The 25,639-nt window shown below is 50.5% G+C and overlaps 1 protein-coding gene across 1 annotated transcript in view; it reads right to left on the bottom strand.

Annotated features, from left to right (window-relative positions):
• The window catches only part of LOC113405071 (P-selectin-like), a gene marked incomplete at its 3' end in the record, with an annotated part of 34,043 nt that extends 9,224 nt beyond the window's left edge, over positions 1-24,819 (bottom strand). The window contains exons 1-5 of the mRNA XM_029912352.1: positions 24,738-24,819; positions 22,050-22,140; positions 13,786-14,175; positions 12,201-12,308; positions 11,197-11,370 (exon numbers count right to left, since the gene is read on the bottom strand). Of these exons, the coding sequence (XP_029768212.1) occupies positions 11,197-11,370; positions 12,201-12,308; positions 13,786-14,175; positions 22,050-22,140; positions 24,738-24,740 (766 nt within the window). The remainder of the gene's footprint in view (positions 1-11,196; positions 11,371-12,200; positions 12,309-13,785; positions 14,176-22,049; positions 22,141-24,737) is intronic.
• Between the last annotated feature and the right edge of the window lie 820 nt (positions 24,820-25,639).

Raw genomic sequence — 25,639 nt, 5'->3', positions numbered from 1 at the left:
TACCTTCCCCCTTCCCTCCAGGTCACACATACAGTTCACCTGACCCTACATACAGTTCAATTGACCAAAGTTTAGGCCTTAAACCATTTTTCCTCCACACTAGGGACTGAATGGCTAGGCAACAGTTCTGCAGAAAAGGACCTAGGGGTTACAGTGGACGAGAAGCTGGATATAAGTCAACAGTGTGCCCTTGTTGCCAAGAAGGCTAACGGTATTTGGGGCTGTATAAGTAGGGGCATTGCCAGCAGATCGAGGGACGTGATCATTCCCCTCTATTTGGCATTGGTGAGGCCTCATCTGGAGTACTGTGTCCAGTTTTGGGCCCCACACTACAAGAAGGATGTGGAAAAATTGGAAAGAGTCCAGCGGAGGGCAACAAAAATGATTAGGGGGCTGGAGCACATGACTTATGAGGAGAGGCTGAGGGTGGTGAAGCACTGGAATGGGTTACCTAGGGAGGTGGTGGAATCTCCTTCCTTAGAGGTTTTTAAGGTCAGGCTTGACAAAGCCCTAGCTGGGATGATTTAGTTGGGAATTGGTACTGCTTTGAGCAGGGGGTTGGACTAGATGACCTCCTGAGGTCCCTTCCAACCCTGATATTCTATGATTCTAAGAAGCAATGGGCTTAAATTGCAGCAAGGGCGGTTTAGGTGGACATTAGGAAAAACCTCCTAACTGTCAGAGTGGTTAAGCACTGGAATAAATTGTCTAGGGAGGTGGTGGAATCTCCATCATTGGGGATTTTTAAGAGCAGGTTGGACAAACACCTGTCAGGGATGGTCTAGATCAGGGGTAGGCAAGCTATGGCACGCGTGCCAAAGGCGGCACGCAAGCTGATTTTCAGTGGCACTCACACTGCCCAGGTCCTGGCCACCGGTCCGGGGGACTCTGCATTTTAATTTAATTTTAAATGAAGCTTCTTAAACATTTTAAAAACCTTATTTACTTTACATACAACAATAGTTTAGTTATATATTACAGACTTATAGAAAGAGACTTTCTAAAAACGTTAAAATGTATTACTGGCACACGAAACCTTAAATTAGAGTGAAGAAATGAAACTCGGCACACCACTTCTGAAAGGTTGCCAACCCCTCGTCTAGATAATCGTTAGTCCTGCCTTGAATGCAGGGGACTGGACTAAATGACCTTCTGAGGTCCCTTCCGGGTCTATGATTCTATGATTCAATCCCTACCCAGGAGCTAGTGCCCATTTCTATGCGTGGAGCCTGCAGCATTTTGGGATAGCCCCATGCTTGTCACAGCTGCCATGAACCCTAAGCTAATCCAGATGCAGCAGCAGTCACATGGACAATGATGTCACCCACACTCAGGGCAATGGCCTCACAGCCCCAGCACTGATGGGAGCTGAACTCAGTCACTCAGCCACGGTGCCTCCTTCATGCACAGAAAGTTCCTACTCCTCACCCCCTCTGCTTTTTTGACATGTGCTTATTTCTAGTTTGCCTGTATCACTGTGTCTTTCTGATTGTCAGCTTTTCACAGGAGGGGCCATCTTCTATTCTACAAGTGTCCAACATGACAGAGTCCCAACTGGAGCCTTTAGGCCCGACTGGGAGGCAAATTGATAATAGTCAGAACAGGGACACCTACAGTTAAGGATGTCTAAATGTTTCCATTCTAACCCCTGGTTTTTCAGTTGCTCAGAATTTTCCAAAATTTTTGCTTATTGGGCTATTGCTTATCTGTGCAAAGATGAAATTTTGGGGAAAGATTAAGCCAAAACTAAGTTTTGATTATGAGAAATGTGAAGAAATGCACTTTTGCCAGTATAAAACAAAAATTCAGTGCAATGTTTTCTTTAACACCTCTGCAGGCTAAACACTTTGGGATAGACAGCTGAAATTTACAAGGGAACATTTATAACAGGGGAGAAATGTCTGTGAGAACTGGGTTGGATTTAGCTGGATTTAGTGACCTGTGACATTCACAGTGCAGTCATGTATCCCGGTTTTTACTGATAGCATTTATAAACCAATATTTATAGTCTGTATGGCCAACTTAACTGTGCAGGCTGCATGCTCCCTAATGCTCCTATCTCACTCTGTGCTGCTGTCTCAGCTGTTCACTGAATAAGGAGCTCTAACAGGGGTCGGGGCATGTCACGGAGTCATTGGGCGATGCTCTGGAACTACTCCATATGAAGCCAGTCAGGACTCTGGGGGAGCATGCCTCCTTTCTCTGAGCATACTGTCACCAGGGCAAGAAGCTTACACAGCTTCGACTTTCCTGGATCTGACCTCGGAGCATTCAGCGTCTCCTTTCTCACCGGGCACTTCCTGCAGCGAGTCCACCTGGGTGGGGCTCCTGGGGAAGCCAAAGGGCCCTGCACCCCAACCCTACTCTCAGCCAGCCATTAAAACAGAAGGTTTATTAGTCAACAGGAACTTGTAGAGCAGAACTTGTTAGCACAGAAAACAGTGACTTTCAGCCAAGTCCATCTTGGGGAGTCCTGGGCCAGATGCCCTGGACTCCCCTTCTTCCAGTCCCCCAAGCAGACTGCCAGCTTCCAGTGACTCAACCTCAGACACCCCTGTTGCTCCTCCTCCCTGTCTTTGTCTCGCTTCCCTTGCAAAGAGTCACCTGGTCGTCACCTGGTTACATCCCCCTCCTGGGTCTAAGGTTAGGAGGGGGACTGGACATAACATACATGCAGGCAGCTGGAGTAGCCTCACCTGCCCCAGAGGGTCTTAGCCAAAGTCACACACCCCCATTCCCACCACCGAGGTATTGGTGCAGCACACAGGGAAACTGAGGCATACACAGTATTCATGCAAAACAGTAAAACTCACATAGGCTCAACAGTAAGACTCACATAGGCTCACATACAGCGTAACAAGGGGAAATCCCCACTTCGTCACAGGGCACACTCAGCAACGCAGGTTCTTGTCTTATTGAGTTGAGTGCTCATTTGGCAATGCAAGACTCCCCGGGAGGTGTCGTCTCACTGACCGTGAATGGTGCACAGGGCAAGGCATCCTGCAGGTACCAGCCAAAAAGTTCCAGACTGTGCAATTACTTTGTTCTTTAAAACAACAACTTGGGAAATTCCATCCCCAAAATGATGCTATGGGGACATTGAATTTGCACCACTAGGCGCTCAGAAGTTAAGAAATGCTGATGTTACACCTGCATGCACAACTTGGACTAGTCAGCTCCCCTTTGATTGTACATTGTGGTACAGTTTTCAGTTATGTGATCACATAATGCTTCTCTTATAAAACAATATAATATCACAGTCTTAGCTAGACACTTGGAGCATCTTTTAGTACCATGTATTGCTCTGTATATGGAGTCCATGAACATAATTTCAAAGTAAGATGCAGGGTGAAAGATGTGTTTCTGCAGTGCCCTTGCCATGCTGATTGCCTGCCATCCAATCCTACAGAAAATAAGGCACAGTGTCCTGCTGCTGAGCCCAGGTATCGTTCACTGTGCATCTTATACAAGGCACACTATAACCTGCAATCATTTGATATGATCTTTTATTGCATTCTTAGAGTAAAAGTACTGAACTGCAACACCTAAAGGAACTGCATCATTACAAACTTCAAAGGGTGCAATTAATGAATACATTTAATCCATGCAAAATATAACATTTAAGCCAAGCTAGAGAGAAAGAAGAATTCAGCTGTGGACAGATGTAGTTGTAAAAAGTTCAAGAGCCCTATTAGAAAAGGGGCAATGTGGCCTACTTCTGCAGAGGAGACCTGGGTTCCGCTGCTGGCCCATGGGGTGACCTTAAGTGAGCCACTTCCACTCTCTTTCTCAGTTACCCCATCTGTAGAATAGGGATAATGATACTGACCTGCTTTGTAAAGACCTTTGAGAGCTGCTGATGGGAAGTACTAGACAAGAGGTAGGTGTTTATTATCATTTAAAGGGTCAGGTTGAACAAGACATGTTCAGGGCTCATTTATTCCAATTGCCCACAGTTGAGAGCTCTTCATGATCAGGGCCAAAATGTGTCTTATCAAATGTGATTATTTAGTCAATAAAATTATTTGCTCTTTCCTATTAGGGCTCTTTTTATAGACACACCACTCCTGTGTCAGAGACCTTCTCCTTTCCCACCTTGACTTGTTCTGATCTGATGAAATGTTCTGGACCTAGCAATAGTCTGTCTGTCACCCTGCCAGTCTTTCAGAGGTAGGAATTACTCTACTGTCACATTAAAGAAACAAACTGCATAGAAAGGGCTACTTAATGATAGCATCAAGGAAAATGACAGACTATTGTAGCGTTCCAGATAGCCAGCAGGGGCAGCTCATTCAGTTCCACGAATGAGGTGGGTGGGATAAGACACACATCCATAACCTCACAGCTGCCAAATCCTCCAGTACGCACCTGCCCATGTCCCACTAGGCCCTCCGCCTGCCAGGAGGAATCCTCCCACTAGGTCAAGGGTGCTGCTTTCTCCCCTGGAAAATCTGGCTGCCCCATCAATGATGGCTTGTACTTTTAAATCCAAACACTCTGACTATTGTGAATGTCTGCAGCAGCAGAAACCCAGGAAATGCAGGGGTTTGGAGGGGCCTTTCTGGTTGGAAATCATCCATCAGACTCTTTGGTTTAAGGCTTTGGACAGCTCCTGTTCTTACTCATACCTTCACAAAGCGCGTGACTCTTGCTGGACTCACTCTAGAGCAGGGTAGGTTTCAAGCAGTTAGAACATGCTCAGAAGCCACAGTAATGGACACGGTCTAGGAAATGCCCAGTGCAGCCCCAGTGTGTGGGGAAATATGCTGCAGACCATTCACTACTAGAATTAAGCTTGTCAAGACTGAGGTCTGTAGTTGCTCCTCAGTCAGTTTCTAGTCCTCTAAGTCAGACTGGTTATGTGTGGCATCTGCTAATATTTCTTTGACAACTGCACATCAAAGCCAGCCTTAGCATTTGAGTAGCCCTGCAAAACAATTTTTGCTAACCTCAGTTGTAAGGGACTGTTGTTTACCATGCTTACACTGCTATGCACAGGGCTAGCTGAGGATGTGAGGGAGGGTTAGCTGGTTACACCCCAAACATATTTGTTCCTGTACAACTCTGCCTCTCCCTACTTATCTGATCTTGGTTTTTATCATGTTTCCACCCTCAGGCCCTCTGCTCTACCCATGCTGCCAGCCTCTGCCTCTGGTTAGCTGGCTCCCACAAGCATCTTAGAATCATAGAATATCAGGGTTGGAAGGGACCTCAGGAGGTCATCTAGTCCAACCCCCTGTTCAAAGCAGGACCAATCCCCAACTAAATCATCCCAGCCAGGGCTTTGTCTAGCCTGACCTTAAAAACCTCCCTAGGTAACCCATTCCAGTGCTTCACCACCCTCCTAGTGAAAAAGTTTTTCCTAATGTCCAACCTAAATCTCCCCCATTGCAACTTGAGACCATTACTCCTTGTTCTCTCATCTGCTACTACTGAGAACAATCTAGATCCATCGTCTTTGGAACCCCCTTTCAGATAGTTGAAAGCAGTTATCAAATCCTCCCTCATTCTTCTCTTCTGCAGACTAAATAATCCCAATTCCCTCAGCCTCTCCTCATAAAACATGTGCTCCAGCCCCCTAATCATTTTTGTTGCCCTGCGCTGGACTCTTTCCAATTTGTCGACATCCTTGTAGTGTGGGGCCCAAAACTGGACACAGTACTCCAGATGAGGCCTCACCAATGCCGAATAGTGGGGAATGATCACGTCCCTCGATCTGCTGGCAATGCTCCCACTTATACAGCCCCAAATGCCGTTAGCCTTCTTGACAACAAGGGCACACTGTTGACTCATATCCAGCTTCTCGTCCACTGTAACCCCTAGGTCCTTTTCTGCAGAACTGCTGCCTAGCCACTTGGTCCCTAGTCTGTAGCAGTGCATGGGATTCTTCCGTCCTAAGTGCAGGACTCTACACTTGTCCTTGCTGAACCTCATCAGATTTCTTTTGGCCAAATCCTCTAATTTGTCTAGGTCCCTCTGTATCCTATCCCTACGCTCCAGCATATCTACCACTCCTCCCAGTTTAGTGTCATCTGCAAACTTGCTGAGGCTGTAATCCAAGCCATCCTCCAGATCATTGAACAAAACAAATCTTCGTGCTGTCTTCTGAATTGTCCCTTTGCCTAGAGTGGCCTCCCAGAACCAGGGGCGGCCAGTTATATGGGACCACGGTGCCCAGGCTCCAGCAATATTTACGGCCCGGGGGCCTGGGGGCCTGGCTCCACCAATGTTTGGGGCTGGGTCTCTCTCCTGGCTCCGCCTGCTGCCCCCGTGCACCTCCCCCAAGTATCCCCCGGTCCCCACTTGCTGCCCCCGTGCACCTCCCCCGGGCCCAGAACGTCCCTGCCTCAAGTCGATACGTCCACTCTGCTGTCTCCCGGCATCAACTGCTGCCACAGGGTCCTAGCGCCCCCCAACTTCTAGTGCCAGGGCAGGCTGACCCTGCCCCTGCCCTTCCGCCTCGGACCCTTCCCTTTTCCTGCGGGACCCTCCACCAGCACAGGGGACTCTCCCCCCTCGTCCGCAGTCACCGGTCCTACCCCACACTGGGCAAGGGGCAGTCCCATCCCCCACCCCCAGGGAGGCTACAGTGAGGGGCAGCAGCAGGGGAGGAGGAGCACATGTGATGGCAGCCCCCCCCCCGGCACCCACCACAGGGGAGGCGAGGGGGCTTCCTGGACCTGAGAGGGGCCCTAGGAGCACATGCAGTGACAGTGGTGCGAGGCAAGTGTGCTGCGGGGGGGGGGGCACAGCTCGTGGCTACTGGCGGGGAGAGGGCTGGGGGGAGTCCTTCTTTCTGGCCCCAGTCCCGGGGCAACCCACCTACACCCCAAACTCCTCAGCCCCAGCCCCACCCCACCCCAGAACCCGCACCCCCAGCCAGAGCCCTCACCTCCCCACACCCCAACCTTCTGCCCTAGCCCTGAGCCCTTCCCACACCCCAAGCCCCTCATCTCCAGCCCCAGCCAGAGCCCTCATCCCCCCATACCCTAACCCTCTGCCCTAGCCCTGAGCCCCCTCCTGCATCGTGAAGCCCTCATCCCCAGCCCCACCCCACAGCCCTCAACCCTGCACCCAAACCCTCTGCCTGAGCCGCTCCCACACCCCAAACTCCTCATCACCAGACCCACCCCAGAGCCCTCACATTTTTACATTATTTTAAAAAATATATATCATCTTACAAGGCAGGGGGGGAGAGGGGCGGGACTTGGACCTGTTCTGGGCACCACCAAAAATTATACAAACCTGCCGCCCCTGCCCAGAACTGATCTGTGCAGATACAGGGCAATATCGAGTGCAAGTAGAGAGGGATTTTGCCTCTAAACACAGCACAGGTGATACCACTAATAGAAGCCTGTGTCCAGTTCTGGGCACCCACTTTTAAAAGGGCTTTGCAAAACTGGAAAGGATTCAGAAAAAAACTATGAGGCTAATGAAAGCTATGAAACCTGCCTTCTAGTAAGAACAAAAAAGATCTATTTATCTTATAAAGAGAAGGGTAAGAGGCAACTTGATTAATAGATGTTAAGGCCAGAAGTGACCATTATGACAATATAGTCTGACCTCCTGTATAGCACTCCAAGGGATGGAGAATCCCCCACACCCCTTGGTAAGTTGTTCCAATGTTAATTATTCTCACGGGCAATTCCAGTCTGAATTTATCTGGCTTCAGCTTCCAGCCCTTGGATCATGTTATACCTTCATCTGCCCAGCAGAGGAGCTGGCTCTGCCATAGGCAGCTGCTGGTAGAGGCTGGAGCTGCCCTGGGGCAGGAGGCTAGCCTGGAGTCCTACCCTCTCTAGCCACATGAACTAGCTGTGATTTTGCACCCCCAGCCCTGGGAATCCCTGGTGATCTTTAGCGATAAGCATCCCGCCCTAGCCTCAGAGTTGCCTTGGTTACATTTCCAAGGGTGTCTGCACAAGGAGCAGGGCTAGAAACTCAGTGTTTTTCAAGAGAGAAGCGGAGATTCTCCTTTCCATTTCCCCTAGGGTCAGCTGTCATTAATGTCTAGTGAGGCTGCAGCTGGGGAGCGTCATGTCATGGGGCTGAGACCATCTCTCTAGCTCCCTGCAGGCACCAGGCAGACAGGAGACACCCAGCCTGCACCAGCATTACATGAATGCCCTTTCCATGGTTCTCTGAGTGCACAAGGGGACTCAATCCCCTGCCCCTGACTATGCCGCAGAAGCACAGACCTCCCTTTCCATGCAATTAGCATCCATGCACCCCAGGACCAGGGATCCACTTCCCAGCTGGGAAGGCAAAGAAGAGCATAGAGATCTGGGCAACAAGTCGAGAAAGAAATTGTGAAAGCAGCTAGTTACCAAAGCAGCATTTCCTGCAAGGCCTGTGTCATGCTGCTCCCTGGAGATGGGGGGCAGTGAGACAGGGGGCTCCCAAGAGAAGACAGCCCTCAGCCCTAGTAGCAGCAACAGAAGGATTCACTTCCCAACTCCCCCCTTGCTCAGCATCCCAGTCTCTGGAGAGTGCAAACGGCCCAGAGAGAGGGCTCATGTAGAGAAGCAGGAGGGCTCTAAAGAGGGAAATGGGGTGAAAACAAGTAGAAGAAAAGGCAGAGAGGGTGGGGATAGGGTCCAGAGTGACCTAGACAAATTGGAGAATTGGGCCAAAAGAAATCTGATGAGGTTCAACAAAGACAAGTGCAGAGTCCTCCACTTAGGATGGAAGAATCCCATGCACCGCTACAGGCTGGGGACCGACTGGCTAAGCAGTAGTTCTGCAGAAAAGGACCTGGGGATTACAGTGGATGAGAAGCTGGATATGAGTCAGGAGTGTGCCCTCGTTGCCAAGAAGGCTAAGGGCATATTGGGCTGCATTAGTAGGAGCATTGCCAGCAGATCGAGGAAAGTGATTATTCCCTTCTATTCGGTACTGGTGAGGCCACATCTGGAGTACTGTGTACAGTTTTGGGCCCCCCACTACAGAAAGGATGTGGACAAATTGGAGAGAGTCCAGCGAACAGCAACAAAAATGATCAGGGGGCTGGGGCACATGACTTACGAGGAGAGGCTGAGGGAACTGGGCTTGTTTAGTCTGCAGAAGAGAAGAATGAGGGGGGATTTGATAGCAGCCTTCAACTACCTGAACGGGGGTTCCAAAGAGGATGAAGCTCGGTTGTTCTCAATGGTGACAGATGACAGAACAAGGAGCAATGGTTTCAAGTTGCAGTGAGGGAGGTCTAGGTTGGATATTAGGAAACACTATTTCACTAGGAGGGTGGTGAAGACCTGCAATGGGTTACCTAGGGAGGTGGTGGAATTTCCATCCTTAGAGGTTTTTAAGCCCTTGACAAAGCCCTGGCTGGGATGATTTAGTTGGTATTGGTCCTGCTTTGAGAAGTGGAGATTCTCCTTTCCATTTCCCCTAGGGCCAGCTGTCTTTAATGTCCAGTGAGGCTGCAGCTGGGGAATGTCATGTCATGGGGCTGTGACCATCTCTTTAGGTCCCTGCAGGTCCTGCTTTGAGCAGGGGGTTGGACTAGATGACCTCCTGAGGTCTCTTCCAACCCTAATCTTCTATGATTCTTCTATGATTCTATGATTCTATGATCACAAACACCACTGCAACTGTGGGTCTGCTCTGGTGAAGAGTATGGGTCAATGGCCCTGCCTGGGCTGGGCTGCACACAGCTTGTGCAGTGCGAGAGCTGTTTAATTACCCTGTAACATTACAGAAATAGCCCAATTTCTCTAAGCATCTCTGTGCCGATGTCACTGCAGCCTCGCCAGGGTTAGCTACATTGATTTCTAAACAGATCTAGTTAATGTGGTACAAAAGCTGTGTGTAGACAAACCCCTACTGAGTTGGTCTGCTCCCCATGCATCTGTCTTTAGTGACTCAAAGAAATGTTACCACTTCTTACATTTACTAGGCTGGAGCAAGAAGCGGGAGTAAGGAGTGACCAGCAGCTCCATTGCTTCTTGTGCATCATCAATGGAACCGTGTCCTAACCTCCCATCAGTGTCACCTGTGCAGACTTGTGCACAGCAGCTGGGTTGGCGAGATGTCACTGAACGGGCCTTGTGTCATGCGGAGAGTCTGTGTTACCTGATACGATGTGCAGAAAGAAAATAACTCAGCTTGACTCAGCGGTCCCAGGCCAGGTTTGCAAGGCTGGTGCAATGAAGTTTCCCTTTCAGACCACCATACAACAGTCTGAGAACCTGCTGGAGTTTGTGAGCAGCAAGAGCAGACAACTGGAGCTCTGCTAATAATGGAGCATTAGCCTCAGACCTGTGTGTGTACCCAGATTGACATTCACAAGGTGCTGCAGCTGACACGTAGGAGAAAACATCTTTTTACTTGTAACTTGAGCACATTTCACAGGGAATCAGTGACACAAGAAACACAGGACTCTGGGATGCCCTGCCTCCAGAATCACCGTGCAATGCAGGCCTGAGCATGGATGGCAAGATGTCCCGGGCAGTGCAGAATCCTCCAAAGAAAATGGTGGCACAGATCCTAGGATGATAACTGATGAGGCAACATCCTGCAATGCCTCCAGCCAGGGGATGAGTACAGTGGGCTGGTCTCTCCCCGTCTCTAAGCCCAGTGACTTCATGCATGTTGAGTATCCCTAACATGGTATAATGCCACAAAGAGTGAATTTCTCCTCCACATCACTCGAGTATGAGATCCCCCTCCAATGGCCAGTCCATGCACCCTGCCCTACAATATCTGTATGGGACTCTTTGGACACACTGCTGAAGTTTGACAGGTGTGGCGGGGGACAACCCTCGTCCAGCCTGCAAACTCGGGTGGTCCCTGTGATTGTTGTGGAGCTTCCCAAGCTGAATACATCAAACCAGTTATAATTAAGCTGGAGCTCGACTACATTTTACAGTTAAAAATAAACCGCTATGGGAGGATGGGGAAACCAGCCAGAGATGATACTTGTACATGTAGAGCTGGTAAAGCGCAGATAACACGGAGATGAGTGTGGTATAAACCCCAGAGAGATAGAAAGATTAGTGAGGGCTCCAGGCCAACTACCAGCTGAAGACACAACATGAGAAGCCAAAGGTATTAAATGCTAAGGCTGGGGCTGTTCAAAGGGGTGAGGTGCCCAACTTCCAATCAGCATCAGTGGATCTGGGTTTCTCCCTACATAGGCTCTGAGAATTCCACTGTAAAATCAGTGGGGAGGAGGCAGGAATAGCTCCTGGCACCCACCTGCACACTCTGGAGCCGCTGCTGTCCAGTTCCCCGACGCCAAGCACTGCAACGTGTCCAGCCCTTGCAGTTCAAACCCCTCCTGGCACTGGAACTTGCATGTGGAGTTGTAGCTAAATTCCCCCAGGGGATGACTGCAGTCAGGCCTGGGGTCAAGGTTTTTGCACCTCACAACTAAAAAGACATACACAGCATGAGCAGCTGGGAGGCAGGGGGAGGGGTTTCAAGCACACATGCCTGTTGCTCCCTCAACTTGCCAGGTCTCAAGTTCTCTGGAGCACAGCCTACCCCAGCCCCTCGGCTTGAGCTTCAGCAGGAGCTGCAACATCCATACTGCTATTTGTAAAGCTCGGGCTTGAGCCCCCTAGCCCAAGTCTGGCTAGCTGGGCTTGCACCCAGCTGCAGTGGAGACATGCCGTGACAGCCCTGCTGGGGCTGAGCTCTGCAAGGCAAGAAGAAGGGCACATGCTTTCTCTGGGTAACAGAGTGAGCTGAGTAGCCTGTCTGAGAAGTTGTGTTTGGCAGTCGGGCACAAGCGAGAGACTTTCCGGGCCTGGAAGCTGCTGCAGACTCAGCCCAGCAGGAGGCTCCACCCCCAGTTGAGGCCTGGGCACCCTGCTCAGCCCTAAGGGAGACAGCAACTGTTTTGCTGCTTGGGCAGCTCCAGGCTGACAGCAGGATAGGGGTGTAGCCTTACCCCTAAGGGAGGCAAATTGCCTGGGCTGGCCTGGGGCGGGCATGCTATAGCAGCAGTGCGGTCAGGCACTTGGGAGGCTACAACCCCACCCCACTCTGCCTCCTTGGCCAGGGAGCAATAGCAAAGGCCATTCCTCCGGCTGTGCTAGCGCCCCTCTTTGGTGAATCTCGGAGCAGCACTGATGGGTGCCCAGGCCATCATCCCAGAGGATGTCTCTGGGGAGACCCTCCAGAAAGTAAATTCAGTGACTGTAACAGGCCCTGCAGCAGGGCCCCCTCCCCTAATGTTCCTGTTCGACTGCCCTCACCGTGTTCACACTCAGGCCCGTAGAAACCAGGGTAGCAATCACAGCTGTAGTTCCCGATGGTCTCCACACACTCACCGCGCTGGCTGCAGGAGGAACGCTGGCAAGACGCTGCAGAGATACAGCTGGGTTAGGATCCACCCTAACAGTTCCTTAGAGACAAATCATAACCCACCCCACTGCCTGGATCCTGCACTCCATCCCTGCTGCTTTTCTTCATTGCGGGATTCTTTCAGAGCCTGTTAAAACCATGGGAAAAAAACCCTGCCTTCAAAGGCCTTGGCTCAGGCCCTGCAAGGGCACCCAGGGCACCCAAGCTTTGCCCAGCCAGGTGGTATTGGCACCTTGCCAGAAGTTTGGAGGCAATGGCTGCTTTGCACAGATTGTCACTCTGCTCTTGGACCCAGAGGCGCTGCCTGTGGACAGCGCTGACCTGGATGGGTAGGCTGCCCTCTGGATTGAGATGGAGGGTTGCATGCTAGGCCTGCAGGGGACACACACATGCATTGATCAGAGGCCAGCATGTGCCACGTTTGGTTATCAGGCTGTGCTTTGACCTCCCTGCCCCTCCTCCCCCACCCCCCCGCACTGATTGCACTCCAAAGAGGGTAGTAACTCTTTGTCAGGGAGACTCCACTGCATCTCCCAAGGGCTCAGAACAGGTGCTCCTGGGGCCAAGCGCCTGGCATGTCAATTTACAACGGGACTTTGTGATGAGAAGAATGTAGGGATCAAAGCAAGACTCATTCAGAGCACAGGTTCAGCTCCCGTCTGTGTGGCCCATTTGTGAGGGAGAACTTGGAAGGCAGGACTTTAACTCCCCAACCAAAGGAACCAGCGAGACACAGAGAACACCACAGCAGTGATAGCTGGTGTGTGCAACACCTGTGCCTGGGAGCAAACATGCAAAGCGGGTGCAGGCCTGTGCTGCCGGCCACGGGACAATATCACTAATGCCTAACACCAGCTAGCACTAATCAGGCCCTTGGTGGCTGTCTCCACAGAAGTCAAGGCTCAGTGGGCCATGGAGACCGACTGACCCCGCAGATCAGGGTTGAGGCACTCTAGCTGGGTGGGTGGGTTAAGTTCCTCTGCCCAGACCATACCTCTTCGTAACAGTGTGTCTGGCCCTTTAAGGGCTAGAGGCCTGTGGCCAGCCAACCCTAGTTACTAGGAAGGCACAGCTGAGCAGGAGTCAGCTGATGTCCCTGGACAAGTGGCAGGAAGTTTCAGAGAAGGGGGATGCTCAGGGAGAGACAAGCCAGGAGGCTTCTGCAGGAAACCCTTTACCAGCCGGCAGGATTTGTGCCTGGAAGGAAGCCCGAGCCAGAGGGCTGAAGAAGGCTGAGAGCCAGGGAGAACAGACTCCAGGAAGTAAGGAAAGACTCCAGTCAGGCAAGGCGAGAGTGGCTTGCGGAGCAACCTCAGACCATGACGGGGCATGGGAGGCAGCCAGCCCATTGACACTCTTCTATGGACAATTAGGGACTTAATTCTCCAGAACTCTCAATCCAGCAACTCTCCCCAGCCCTACATATGTTAGACAGACACACACATACATAGAGAATGACCGTGGTGGGGTGGTTACCTTGGTAACACAGCGCCCTCTTTTTCTTTTGGCAGTTCTCATCGTTCCATCTTCCAGCATCATGATCCCTCTTTATGTAAATCTCCACACAGTCTTGGTTCTTCCCTTTATTGTTGGGTTCCCTGTTAGCCCAGTTCTCAGCCTCCTTCGTCAGGGCCTTGTTGGTACCAACCCAGGTCCAGACATTGTTTATCTTTCGTATCCCAATCCAGTAGTATGTTCTATGGCGGGGTAAGACATTGTTGAGATAAACAATTTCCCCCTGGTTCTGGATTGCTACGAGGTCAGTGTAGAATGACCTGCAAAAGTTTCTGGCCAGCTCCCATGAGTAATCAGATTTGTTACCATAATGGTAGGTCCAGGCTCCCACTTCCATCTGAGTCCCGAGCACTGTTGGAAAGAATAAAAACAGGCAAACTTGTGTGACAGTCAGTGACAGAGCTATGGGTTGACTATCAATGGGTGACACCAGACTATATCTTATATCACACACAAAAGTACTGCATTAAAAGAACATTATTTAGGTTGCAAAGTCAAGCACTCAAACGTTAGGAAATGCCACAATTAAGGTTGCCCATGTAACTGAGTTCAGCCCCCTTGTGCGCATGCACGATGGTATAGTCTTTAGTGGCATGATAACATACTATTTTTCCATAGGTCCTCTGCCTCATTCAGTGCAGAGGATGGACGGGGCTCACTAAATGAGGAGCTATTCAATAGTTTGTTTTCTCCTCACTGGTCAATGTGTAACCGCCCCAGGCTTATTTACTGCACACTATACAAACCCTGCTCTGAAGACAGAATTATTCATTTCCCCAAAGGCTTTTCTATAGCGCTCATCATTACAGTATCTGAGTGCTTCACAAACATTAATGAGTTTATACTCACAACAGCTCTGGGAGATGAGAGGATGGTATTATCCCCATTTCAAAGATGGGAACAGAGGCATAGAGGCACTGGTTCTCAAAGGTATTTAGGCACCTAACTGCCATTGATTTTATTGCAAGTTAGGTGCCTAAATACCTTTGAGGAGCTGAACTAGAGAGATTAAGGTCGAAAATAATTTTGGGTGTCCCATTTGAGTAGAGCCCTGCGCGGATACATAATTATATCCACAGATGCGGATATCCATGGATATAAAGCAGATATCCGCAGACTTGCAGGGCTCTAGTGACAACGAGTGAGACAGGCTTACATGCTCCTGGTCAGGAGATACTGCTTGCACACACTAGTGTGACCAGAGAAAGCTGCCAGTGAGCCTAGTGCCCACCCCAGTGGGCAGGGCTGGAGGAGGTACAGCCATGCCGGAGGAGCTGCCTGGGCTGGGAGCTGGCTTCTGCGAACGGCAGCCCGACATGCTGCTTCTTTCGCCGCTGTGGTTTCTGGCCCAGTTGTTGGCCATGGCCCTGCTGATCTCACTCATTGTCACTTGAGTCCTGCAAATCTGTGGATATCCGCTTTATATCCACAGATATCCACATCCATGGATATAAATTGTATATCCACGCAGGGCTCTACATTTGAGACCCCTAGGACCTGATTTTCTGAAGTATTTAGCATTATAAAGCATTTTCTATGTTCAGAGCACTGTTCCCATTGACTTTAGTTGCAGCAGTGAGTGCTCAGCACTTCTGCAAATCAAATCATAGGGTCTCAATTTGAGCACCCAGAAAGTGAGGAACACACATTTAGTGGCCACCTGGGAAAAGTTTGGTTTAAGTGACTTGCTCTGGGGCAGAGGCAGAATCCAGTTCTCCGGGGCGGCAGTCAACATCCTTGATCCTTGAAACCATCCTTTCTCTTCTTGCAACCCTCTGCCTCATTCATCACACACACCTTCCAGCGCCTGCAACAGATGAGGTAGGGTTCCTACAGACAACAGCTTTTTTCACTGTACAACCTGGATTCATTCCCTAGCGTAGGTCCATCCTGTGCACTCAGCGAGGCAAGGGTTCTGGCATTTCCTATGGTATGAGTGCTTGACTTTGAAATGTTAAAAATGTTCTTTTAAAGTAGGTGTGTGTGTGTGTGTGTGTAATTTCCTACGTTTTTTAAAAAGCAAATTGTAAAAAACAGAAGATCCATCACGTGGCATCATAGTGACACCAATATGGATCATCAGCAGGGTTAAAATCCTGAGATCAGGTGCACAGACCTCTGCCACCTGAGCTAATGGAGGAACCAATAGCAGTAGCAGGTTGTCATAGTCCCTATGGGCCAGCACTAGAGGGATATGAAACACACATTTTGCCAGTGGATTTCACAGATACTTGCTGACAGCAGAGAACTCAGGAATTGTGGGTTCCATTCCAGGCTCTAGAGGAGAGTGTTCTCTAGTGGTCACAGACTCTTCTGCCTCTGTCTCCTAAGCATGGCCCTTCTGCCCTGGCCCCTCCAACCTGACCCTGTCCCAGGCCTGTCTTTTACCCATCCCTAGCTCCTCATCTCAGTCCCAGTCTCATTGTCTAGCAAGCCCTAGTCTCACCTCTCTGGACTCCCCGCCCTACCCCAGGCATCCCTCCACACCCAGTCCCACTCTCCGATCCTGGCCATTCTCAGTTTCCCCCCCCCCTCCAAGCTCCTTGTCCCCAGGCTCCTTGCCCAGCCAGTCCCAGTTCCCCCACTCCCCCCATCCTGGCTCTTCATCCAATCTATATCCCTATTGGCTCACAGGGCCACTCTCCCTCCCTGGGTTTGTCATCCAGTCTCAGCAGTCATCTCTGGCCTCCTTCTCCCAGTGTCCTTGCCCAGCCATTCCCCCTGAACACCAGCAACTTGGCAGAGTTGTCTCATAGAATCATAGATTCTCCCCTCCCCCTTCCCTCCTTCCTCCTACCCTACTAGTTCTCTGTCCCAGTCACCTTGCTTAAATAATCCCAAGATCCCCCAAGATCCTCATCCAACCTCACTCTCCCCCAGCCTACCTGCTCCCACTCCCCTCATTTCCCTCCCTAGATCCCAGTCCCAGTCTCCTTGCCCAGCCAGTCCCAGACTCTCCCCTCCCCAATTCCCAATCCCAGTTTTTTCTCTCCGATGCAAACCTCCAGTCCCAGTCTTCCCCCTGGACTCCTTTTCCCAATCTACACCCTCTGCCATCCCCACCCACTGCAGGTCTGGCTCTTGCCCCTCTGCCTTCAAATGAGGCAGCTTCCTGCTTCGTGCTGCCTGAGCTCAGAGGGCGGGCATTGAGAGCCCAGGAGAGACAGCCTCTCTTCTCTCAGTTCCAGTACCTGGCTCAGCCCAGAGCTGCAATTACAGGGAACATCCTGCACAGCCCCGAGCTGGAGCATGACCAATATTATAGATGGAATTTTCAGGGAATGTGGCTGCTAAAATCAAAGTCTCTACTGAGCAGTGCAAAGTGCAATTTTTCAAAGGCTTATAACTTGGCCAAATTTTGGGCAGATTTTCACAGGCATCTTCCTGATGCAAACACCTACTCCCTACCAAATTTCAAGTTCCTGCTCCAAAGTATGGGGGCACCAGAGCTTTTCAAAGAAAAGCTCACCAGATTTTTTGAACATCAACAAAACAACATATTTTTTCCGTAGCTTTATTCTTAGAAATGGCTGAACTGTTTTGATTGAAATTTTCCAAATAGTTCAGCTTGGGGCAGACAACCCATGTGGAAAAATGTCAATCCAAATGGTTAAAGCCTGGTAAAGTTATAAGCAACTGAAAACAGGATCTTATAATGGGAAGCATTGGCAACCTTAATGATAGGCAGTGCTACCAGCCTGCCTATAAGAGATCAGTCCAGTTCTAATGACCTATATGTGTTATTCTTGGATCTGACATCACAAATCTCATGCTGAGAGTCTCTACCTAACTAGCAGAGTTTAGTGAAATAAGAAATACAGGGATTGAAAACTGGTAAAAGGTGAACTGCAAAAATTAAAACAGCTTTAGGCTTTGATTTCTGGTCTGAATGTCTCCACTCAGCAGAGGCTAACAAGCTAAGAGATAGCTAACTAACCAACTCTTTTTCCCACCCCGTTCTATGAAATCCTTTGGTAGGTTGTAGTTTAATGAAAATATCCCAAAATGAGACACCACAAATATCAAATGTCTAATTGTGATCCATAAATGGATTCCATGCTGTTGTCACTGAAAGATGTATGCTGGGATACCTTCAGTGCACCAGGAAGAACCAAAAGGATTTCCCAGACGGGGAATTGTTTTTAAGGAGGTTCATTAAAACTTATTTTTTCTTCATATAAGTGCTCGAGGCCCTCTTTTCACAGGCACAGAAATATGGGATTAACTCAATTTTAATTTTAATTTTTCCTTTGTAGTTTTACATATGAGGCCAGCAACAAAGTCTGGATCCAGAGCCAGATTTGAGCATTCTCATAAGTTGCTGGTGTTTGGCACTTCTCTGCTTTAGCAGCTAATCTAAATATCCAAGACATTTTTGGAGAGCTTTGTAAAACTGAGTTTTGTGAAGACGCTGGCCCAGCTGGTAGTGCTTACAAATCAGGAAAAGATAAAAATGAACTACAAATCAAGGCTGAAACTAGCCACAGAGCTGAACTACTGAAACACAGTGTCTATTTATATTATTTCTCACCATTGCTTGATGCGATCCAGGGTTTTTAGCTACAAAACAACCACCATATCGCAGTGTCTCTATGGTTACAGAAATCTATCTGAAAATAGCCCTGAAGTCAGATCTTCTTCCAAACAGTGCAGCCTAGGGACCTGCCCTCAGCTCACTAGTGTTCATTTCAGGGAACATATCATACACTTTATTTGCAAAGCATGGATCAAAAGTCTTGCACCATAGATTTAATACAACTTCAGGATTTGCCCCTTAGAGCTAAAGCTCAACAAAAATGTTTTTCTGCATGAAATTCCAATATTTCAACATTTGTTTTCATCCCGAAAGGTTGAAAAAAAAATTTTTTCACAAAATGAAAGAGTTCAGAAAAATGTTGATTAGGAAAAGTCAAAATGTTTCACTTCAAGTCAGGTCTACATCCCTGGCTAGTCTGTATCTCCCATGACACAACTACAGACATGTGTCCCATCAGAGGGAAGACAACAGTGGATCTTGAGAGATATAGTCTGGCCAAGGAGCCTGGCCTTTTGGATAAAATGGGGACACGAAACACCCAAACTACAACTCCCATGAGACAGCGTGTCACCAAAGATAGATGCAGGTTAATAGCAAACTGACTTGGGTTGCATTGACTTGAAACAAAAGATTTGATTTAGATTTTCCCCAATGGAAAATCAAAAAAAATCAACAACATCAACATTTTCCTGTAGAAAATTTTGATTTTGCTGAATCTGCATTTTTCTTTAACAAAACATTTTAATGGAAACTTCCTAACCAGCTCCACTTTTAGCATTGCCTCATGCGGCGTAAAGATTTCCCAGAAACCACCAGCACTTTGGCATCCATTTAGATGAGCCAAAAAGAGCCAGACTTGTGGTTAAAGTTTTACAAGAATCCATGGGAGTGCTGACATGATGGATTGGTTTATTTGCACAAGAGCCAAATCCAGAGCCCTTTGGGAGTTCAGGAAGCTTGGCAAGCTGTACCTTCCCATTACTTTTCATGTGGTGCTTGAGGCCCTCTGCACATCTGCTAGTGATGGGCCTGAAAGTGGAAGTTCCAAAGCATCATGGCACTCAGCACTGTTCTTGTGGTATTTCTGGCCTGGTTGGAATAAGAAGGACTCAAAATCTCACAAGAGAACTCCTCCCTGGAGAATTAAAGCACAGTGTTGCTGACACAAGATGTCCTGAGGATTCGGTTTGGGATCTGGAATGTTGGGTGTTTATCTGATGAAAATCTTCACACCATTTGAGGTCTCTCCAACCCACCAAGCTCTGCTTGTCATTCCTGTTCTGCCTGGTGAACATCACACCCATGTTATGAGGGATGCGCCTCAAATGCTTTACAGTAAAGATGAGCCCAAACAACCCCCCAAAATCCAAACTTCTCCCCCTCCCTCTTCTCTATAATAGGGTGAACCAGAGCTCAAGACTCCCATTTCCATGGAGCACTGTGGCTCAGGACACCTGCCCCCCACCCCACATTCTGCAGCTGGTGCCCATCTCTATTTTGGACCTCACAAAGGGCTCAGATAAGCAACCAGCAATGTGACACTCTGATCCTCCTCTAAGGTCCCTTGAAATAATGCAGCGGGATTCCCCTGGGGCACAGCTTTCCCCAGCCCTGCTCACGATATGACAGCACTGGTGCTGATCTCAAGCCTGGCAGTGCAAGAATGAACAGTTATTTAAAAAGGGAACAGAACATTTTCAAATCAGCTGAATGGCCTGGGGTCAGGGTCAGCTTTGTGCAGAGGTAGTTCCCCAGGCCCTATGCTCATGCTGAGGTCAGAACAGAAATCAAAGACTCTTCAGTTCGAATGATGCCAAGCCAGTAAACAGAAGAGAAAAGCGATACCTAGCACAGACAGGCCTGCGCCAAGGAACTCGCCCAAGAACAATATTCTTTTCCTTGCTCTGTTTCTTGTGGTGTAGATACCACTATGGGACAGCTCCTCGCCTGGTGTAAACCAGCACAGCTCCACTGAAATTAATGCCACTGGCCCCAGATATGTACATAGCACATCCATGTTTCAACAGCACGTGCCACGTTTCACAGCTAATTCCTCATGGGAAATGCCACTAGGAGAGCTGTGGGCTGAGGTCTAGCCTCCAATTCACAGGTGCGACTCAGTCAATGGGGATTGCGTCTGTGTATCTGAGAGCAGAGCTGAGTGTGGGAGGGCTCTCCTCTCTCTGCAACAGGTAGGAGAGGATCCACACAGGAGAGGCGAGTAGCAACCTGTTGTTGGAGGAGATGTGATAGCCGGGCTTTCCAAGCACAGGCTGGCCAGGTATGGAGCAATCATCTTGTGCACCAGGGAGCTCCTACCTGAACTGGGATCTGGGTGCCAGACGGAGATGGCATGACTGGAGGGGCTACTTGGAAGGAGACAATTGTACACAGTCACAGTGTCAAGCAGGATTTCTGAGAGGTGCTATGAGGAATGTGGGGACTTTTTGTACAATTGTTATAAACCTTGGGGTCTGTCTCCACTTTGTAGTGTTACCCACTGGGCGGAAAGGGTTTTTCTCCTTGGAACCAGAGAGCTTAGCAAGAACTGGCTGGAATTGGAGACCCTGCATTGATAAGGGAAGAACCAAATACTGGGCCATTAATGCTTAACTTCCTCCAAACCTCTTCAGGGAATCAGAGTGAAAAGGCCGTAGGTGGAGACAAAGGGATGAGGTGGCAAGTAGCTGTCTGTTAAGGTTGCTGTGATGAGCAGATGGACTCACACAGACAGGGTCAGAGAGAGTAAAGAAGAACCCCGGAGAATCAGGGCATGGCAAAACCATTGCTCCTACTGATAGGGACTCTGAAGTTTGGCTGTCTCATGCTGACTAAAGACTTACTGATGCTGGATTCCAGGTAACTAATCAAAGCTACCTAGTTTTAAAAAGGCTGCCACATAATCTGCTGGGTGCATTGCTCCCTCAAAGGGGACAGGCTCTCTCAGGTGTCTGATCTCAGCTGGATTTGCTGCAGAGAGCCACAGTGAGAAATAGGGGTGCTGGAGTCTGAAGGCCCAGGCCTGCAGTAATAGAGTCATGTGGCCTGCCCTTCGAAGTCTGGCACACTAAAGGGGTTACTCCCAGGGCCTGGTTTAAATACCGGGGTATGGCCCAGACCCTCTAATCCACAACAGGTGTCAACCCCCTGCACTCTGTCTGCACCAACACTTGCACTGCTGCTGGTGCCAATGCTGGAAATGGGGTCCAGACATTCTCAATGCAGTCAGAGGAGAGAGCTGGCCTGGACCATGCCTGTGCAGAGGAGTTCATCGGCTCCTGTCCTGGCTGGGGAACTGTGAGCTGCTTTAGGAAGCCAAGCAGGCCCGTGTGAAGGCCTCTCCATTGTAACTAGGGTGGAAGCGCCTTGCTCCCATAACCTCAGGAGGCTGTGTTTCTCAGGTAATTTCTAGGGACTCTATTGGTTTCTGGGATACAGGAGGGGCAAAAAGAAGGGATTAGGAGGAATAGGATTTAGGTCCCTAAATAATCACCCCAGGGTGGGAATTCTGCCCCAAATGAAACTGTTTCAATGTGCCTGCCAGTAAAATGTCCCTGGACAGACCAGGAGTGACTGTTGGTGCCACAACAATACCACTTCTCTCCCAGGGCTTTCCCAGGGATGTGTCTGTGAATTCTCCCCTGGCAATGTCAGGGGCAGGCCATCAAAGACCTGCAGGAAGGCTTACCCCAGCAAATGGTAGCAAAGCACAGGAGTCGGGCGACATTCCAGCCACATCCCCAAGCCCTTGGACTGGAGCGGAGTCCTACAGTGCTGCCCTGGGGGTCAGAAAAACATGTCCATAAACCCCTCAGTACTTCACAGCAGTCAGGTCCAGACATATTTGACACACTGAGCTGAAACAGACACTGTTGGACACACCTGGCTGACACAGACACTATCTCTGATTAGTTCATATTTACAATGCAGCTAAAATGCAGAATCTCAGGGCTGGTCTATACTTACCGGGTAGTTCGACGGCTGGCAATTGAAGTTCCGGGTTCGATTTATCGCGTCTGGTCTGGACGCGATAAATCGAACCAGGAAGTGCTCGCCGTCGACTGCGGTACTCCAGCTCAACGAGAGGAGTACCGCGGAGTCGACGGGGGAGCCTGCCTGCCGCGTGTGGACCGCGTCTGAACCGCGGTAAGTTCGAAGTAAGGTATGTCGACTTCAGCTACGTTATTCACGTAGCTGAAGTTGCGTACCTTACTTCGACTTGGGGGGTTAGTGTAGACCAGGCCTCAAAGAGCAAGAGTTGCCAGCCTCCACAGGGGAAGAAGGAACAGTTGGAATTTTAGGCAAGTGATTTGATTTAGCAACATCATCTCCACAACAGGTTGTTAATGAACATCCTGGAGAACGTGACTATGAGTGTGAGATGTTGTTGGTCAGTGTCATGAGTTCAGCTCAGAGGACAGAGGCAGTTTTTGTCCATAAATTAGATAAACAGCTGAGCATCTCAGTCAATCAGAGCAATATTCAGGTGTAATAGAGTTATATTAGAATTAGAAGAAATGGGAACCATCCATGGGTCTAAACCTGAAATGCTGCAAGCTGCACCAGCAGGCCCCTCCTCTCCCTGGGCTTCAGAGGGCAGGATCCAGCACCAGCCCGAATGTCTACATAGCTGTGTGTAGGGCCATAGTGTGAGCTCTGTGAACCTGAGTCTGTGGGCCTGGGCTGTGAGACGCACTGCCATGGGTTTAAAACACTGTGCAGATGTACCCTCTGGCATCTTACCAACAGGGGCTGAGCCCAGCCTTGACCAGAGATCTGGGGGAAAGGAGCGGTGTGGTCTGAACCAGTTAAGTTAGGATGGTGGTGTGGCAAAGCTTGTAGTGCTGGCTGCTCCTCTCATCCAGGTCTCAGCTTCCCGGGGGTGGCTGGCTGGCTCCTCAAGCAGCCTCCCAGGCCTGAGAGGCTCCATGCTATCTTTTGGATGGCAGGGAGGCTTTGAATGAGGCCATCTCTGGTAGCCCATCTCCACTTTCCCAACCAATCCTCATGCTGTGGTTGCTGCTATTCCACCGCCTGTGCGCCAGCTCTTTCCACTGACGCCCACAAAGCTCGGCTATACCAGCCACCTGGCTGGAATTGGGGGGCACAGGGAGCCATTGGCTAGCATTCAGCAAAGTCATTAATGTAGGAGCTCTGGAGGTAAGGCAGAAAGGAAGGGAAGGGGAAAGCAGGGGAAGAGGGCCCCCCATGCGGTTTTTAACCTTTAGCTCTGCTTCCCAGGTCGGGATCTCCAGCTGATGTGCAGGGGATATTCATGGGTTTGCTGGGGGAAAGAGAGCCTCCCAGCTCAGGTGACTGAGTGAAATCCCAATTGCACAGCAGTGTGGGTGGGGGCTCTCCTTATCAGCTCAGGGCTGGGCGGTGTGTGTGTGTGTGTTTCTCTTCCTGGCCATTCAGTGCTGGGTGGGGGGGCTCCCCTGGCAGATCAGGGCTGGGCGCAAGTGTGTGGGGCTCTCCTTGTCAGCTCAGGGCTGGGGGGGGGGGGGGGGGGGGCGGCCCCGGGGCGCTGGGGGGGGGGGGGGGGGGGGGGGGCACTCCCTGGCTATTCAGGGCTGGGGCTCTCCCTGGGCAGCTCAGGGCTGGGTGAGGGTGCATGAGGGGGCTCTCCTCAGCTCAGGGCTGGCAGTGGGGGGACTCCCTTGGCAACTCAGGGATGGGGGGGGGCTCTCCCTGGCAGCTCAGAGCTGGGAAATGGGCGGGGGGCTCTTTTTGTCAGCTCAGGGCTGGGCAGAAGGGAGTGGGGGGGTTCTCCCTGGCCATTCGGGTCTGGGCAGTGGGGAGGGCTCTCCCTGGGCAGCTCAGGGCTGGGTGGGGGTGCATGGGGGGCTCTCCTTGGCAGCTCAGGGCTGGGCAGTGGGGAGGGGGATCCCCTGCTCACTCAGGGCTGGGCAACAGGGGGAGGGGGGGAGGACAGGACTCCCCTGACAGCTCAGAGCTGGGCAGAGGGGGGATGGGGACTCCCTTGACAACTCAGGGCTGGGTAGTGGGGCTCTGCTGGTTGGAGCTGGGTGGTCTCATTTCAATTAATATTGGAGAGTTGAGCATAGGAGAAAACTCAGCCCTCCTCACCACCTGGAGTTTCCTTCTGCAGCAGTCTGTGGGGCACTGTCAGGGCATCGTCCCTGTTGCCCATGCAGGGTCCTGCTCTGGGGGCCATTTGGGGTCTCTGTTCCTGGCACTGTCCCCTGTACCCACACTCAGAGGTGTCTGGGGTGGAGGGTAAGGGCTGTCGCTAAGGAGCCAGCTTGTAGCTCTCCCTTGTGAGCAGCAGCTCCTCTGCCTGCCTCACTCCTTCCTAAACACTGCGCAGGTGAATCCAGCCACATCCCCAGGTAGAAGAAGGTGCTAGACCTACCATCTCCAGTGCCGACCTGCCAGCCTTCACTCTCCTCTCGCTCAATCCCTGGACCGAGACGACTTAAACCAGCCCTCTACTTGGCTGTGTCTTGCAGCACTTCCTTTCATGTGTGCAGAACCTCATTGCATCCCTTTCCTGTTCCTCCCCCCACATCGAGTCACAGCTTGAAGAGTCATTGGGCCAGAGAGAGCGTGACTGTGAAGCCTGGGTAGGGACTGACCTGGGAGGTGGGAAATCCAGGGCCCAGTCCCCCTGCTCCAGTGATTTGCTATTGATCCAGCTGAAACGGAGGGATCTTCCCTCAGAATATCCCTTAGCCCAGTGGTTAGGAAACCAGGAGAGGTGGGAGACCCCTGTGCAAATCCTTTCTCCCCCGCAAGCAAATGGGGGAATTGAACCTGGGGCTCCCACAGGCCAGCTGAGTGTCCTAACCAGTAGGCTAGAAGCCATACGGTAGACACCACCACCTCCTTCTCTAGCAGCCAGACTTTGATGGGACCTGCTCCATTAGGTGGCCTCTGAGCAAGCGTACTGGATCAGGCCCTGCATGCAAGTCAGATGGCACCTGTCTTTTCCCAATTCACAGATCACACTGTGGCTTAGGCAGGAGCTAAGTACCCAGGCGCCTAGAGGGAGGCAGCAGGGCACATGCCCCAAGGCACAAACTTAGGTGTGGAGGGGACTTTTCCCTGAAAACGTAGGTGCCAAATGAGTTTAGGTGTCTACATGAGCCAGTGGGAGTTTTGTGGATCTCATTGAAGCCTCAAACTGAGATTTAGGCACCTAAACCCCGGACTAGGTGCCTATGTCTGGGGTTTAGGTGCCTGTGATATTCTTAGGGTACCCAGGACTGTGAGTCACCTCTAGCCAGAGGGAGCCTTGCTGTGGTGGCTGGGGTC

This window comes from Terrapene carolina, unplaced genomic scaffold, assembly GCF_002925995.2.
Source record: "Terrapene carolina triunguis isolate 2854851 unplaced genomic scaffold, T_m_triunguis-2.0 Scaffold210, whole genome shotgun sequence".
Classification (NCBI taxonomy): Eukaryota; Metazoa; Chordata; order Testudines; family Emydidae; genus Terrapene; species Terrapene triunguis.
The sequence above is the reverse complement of the archived record's forward strand: the minus strand, read 5'-3'. Positions and strand labels throughout refer to the sequence as shown.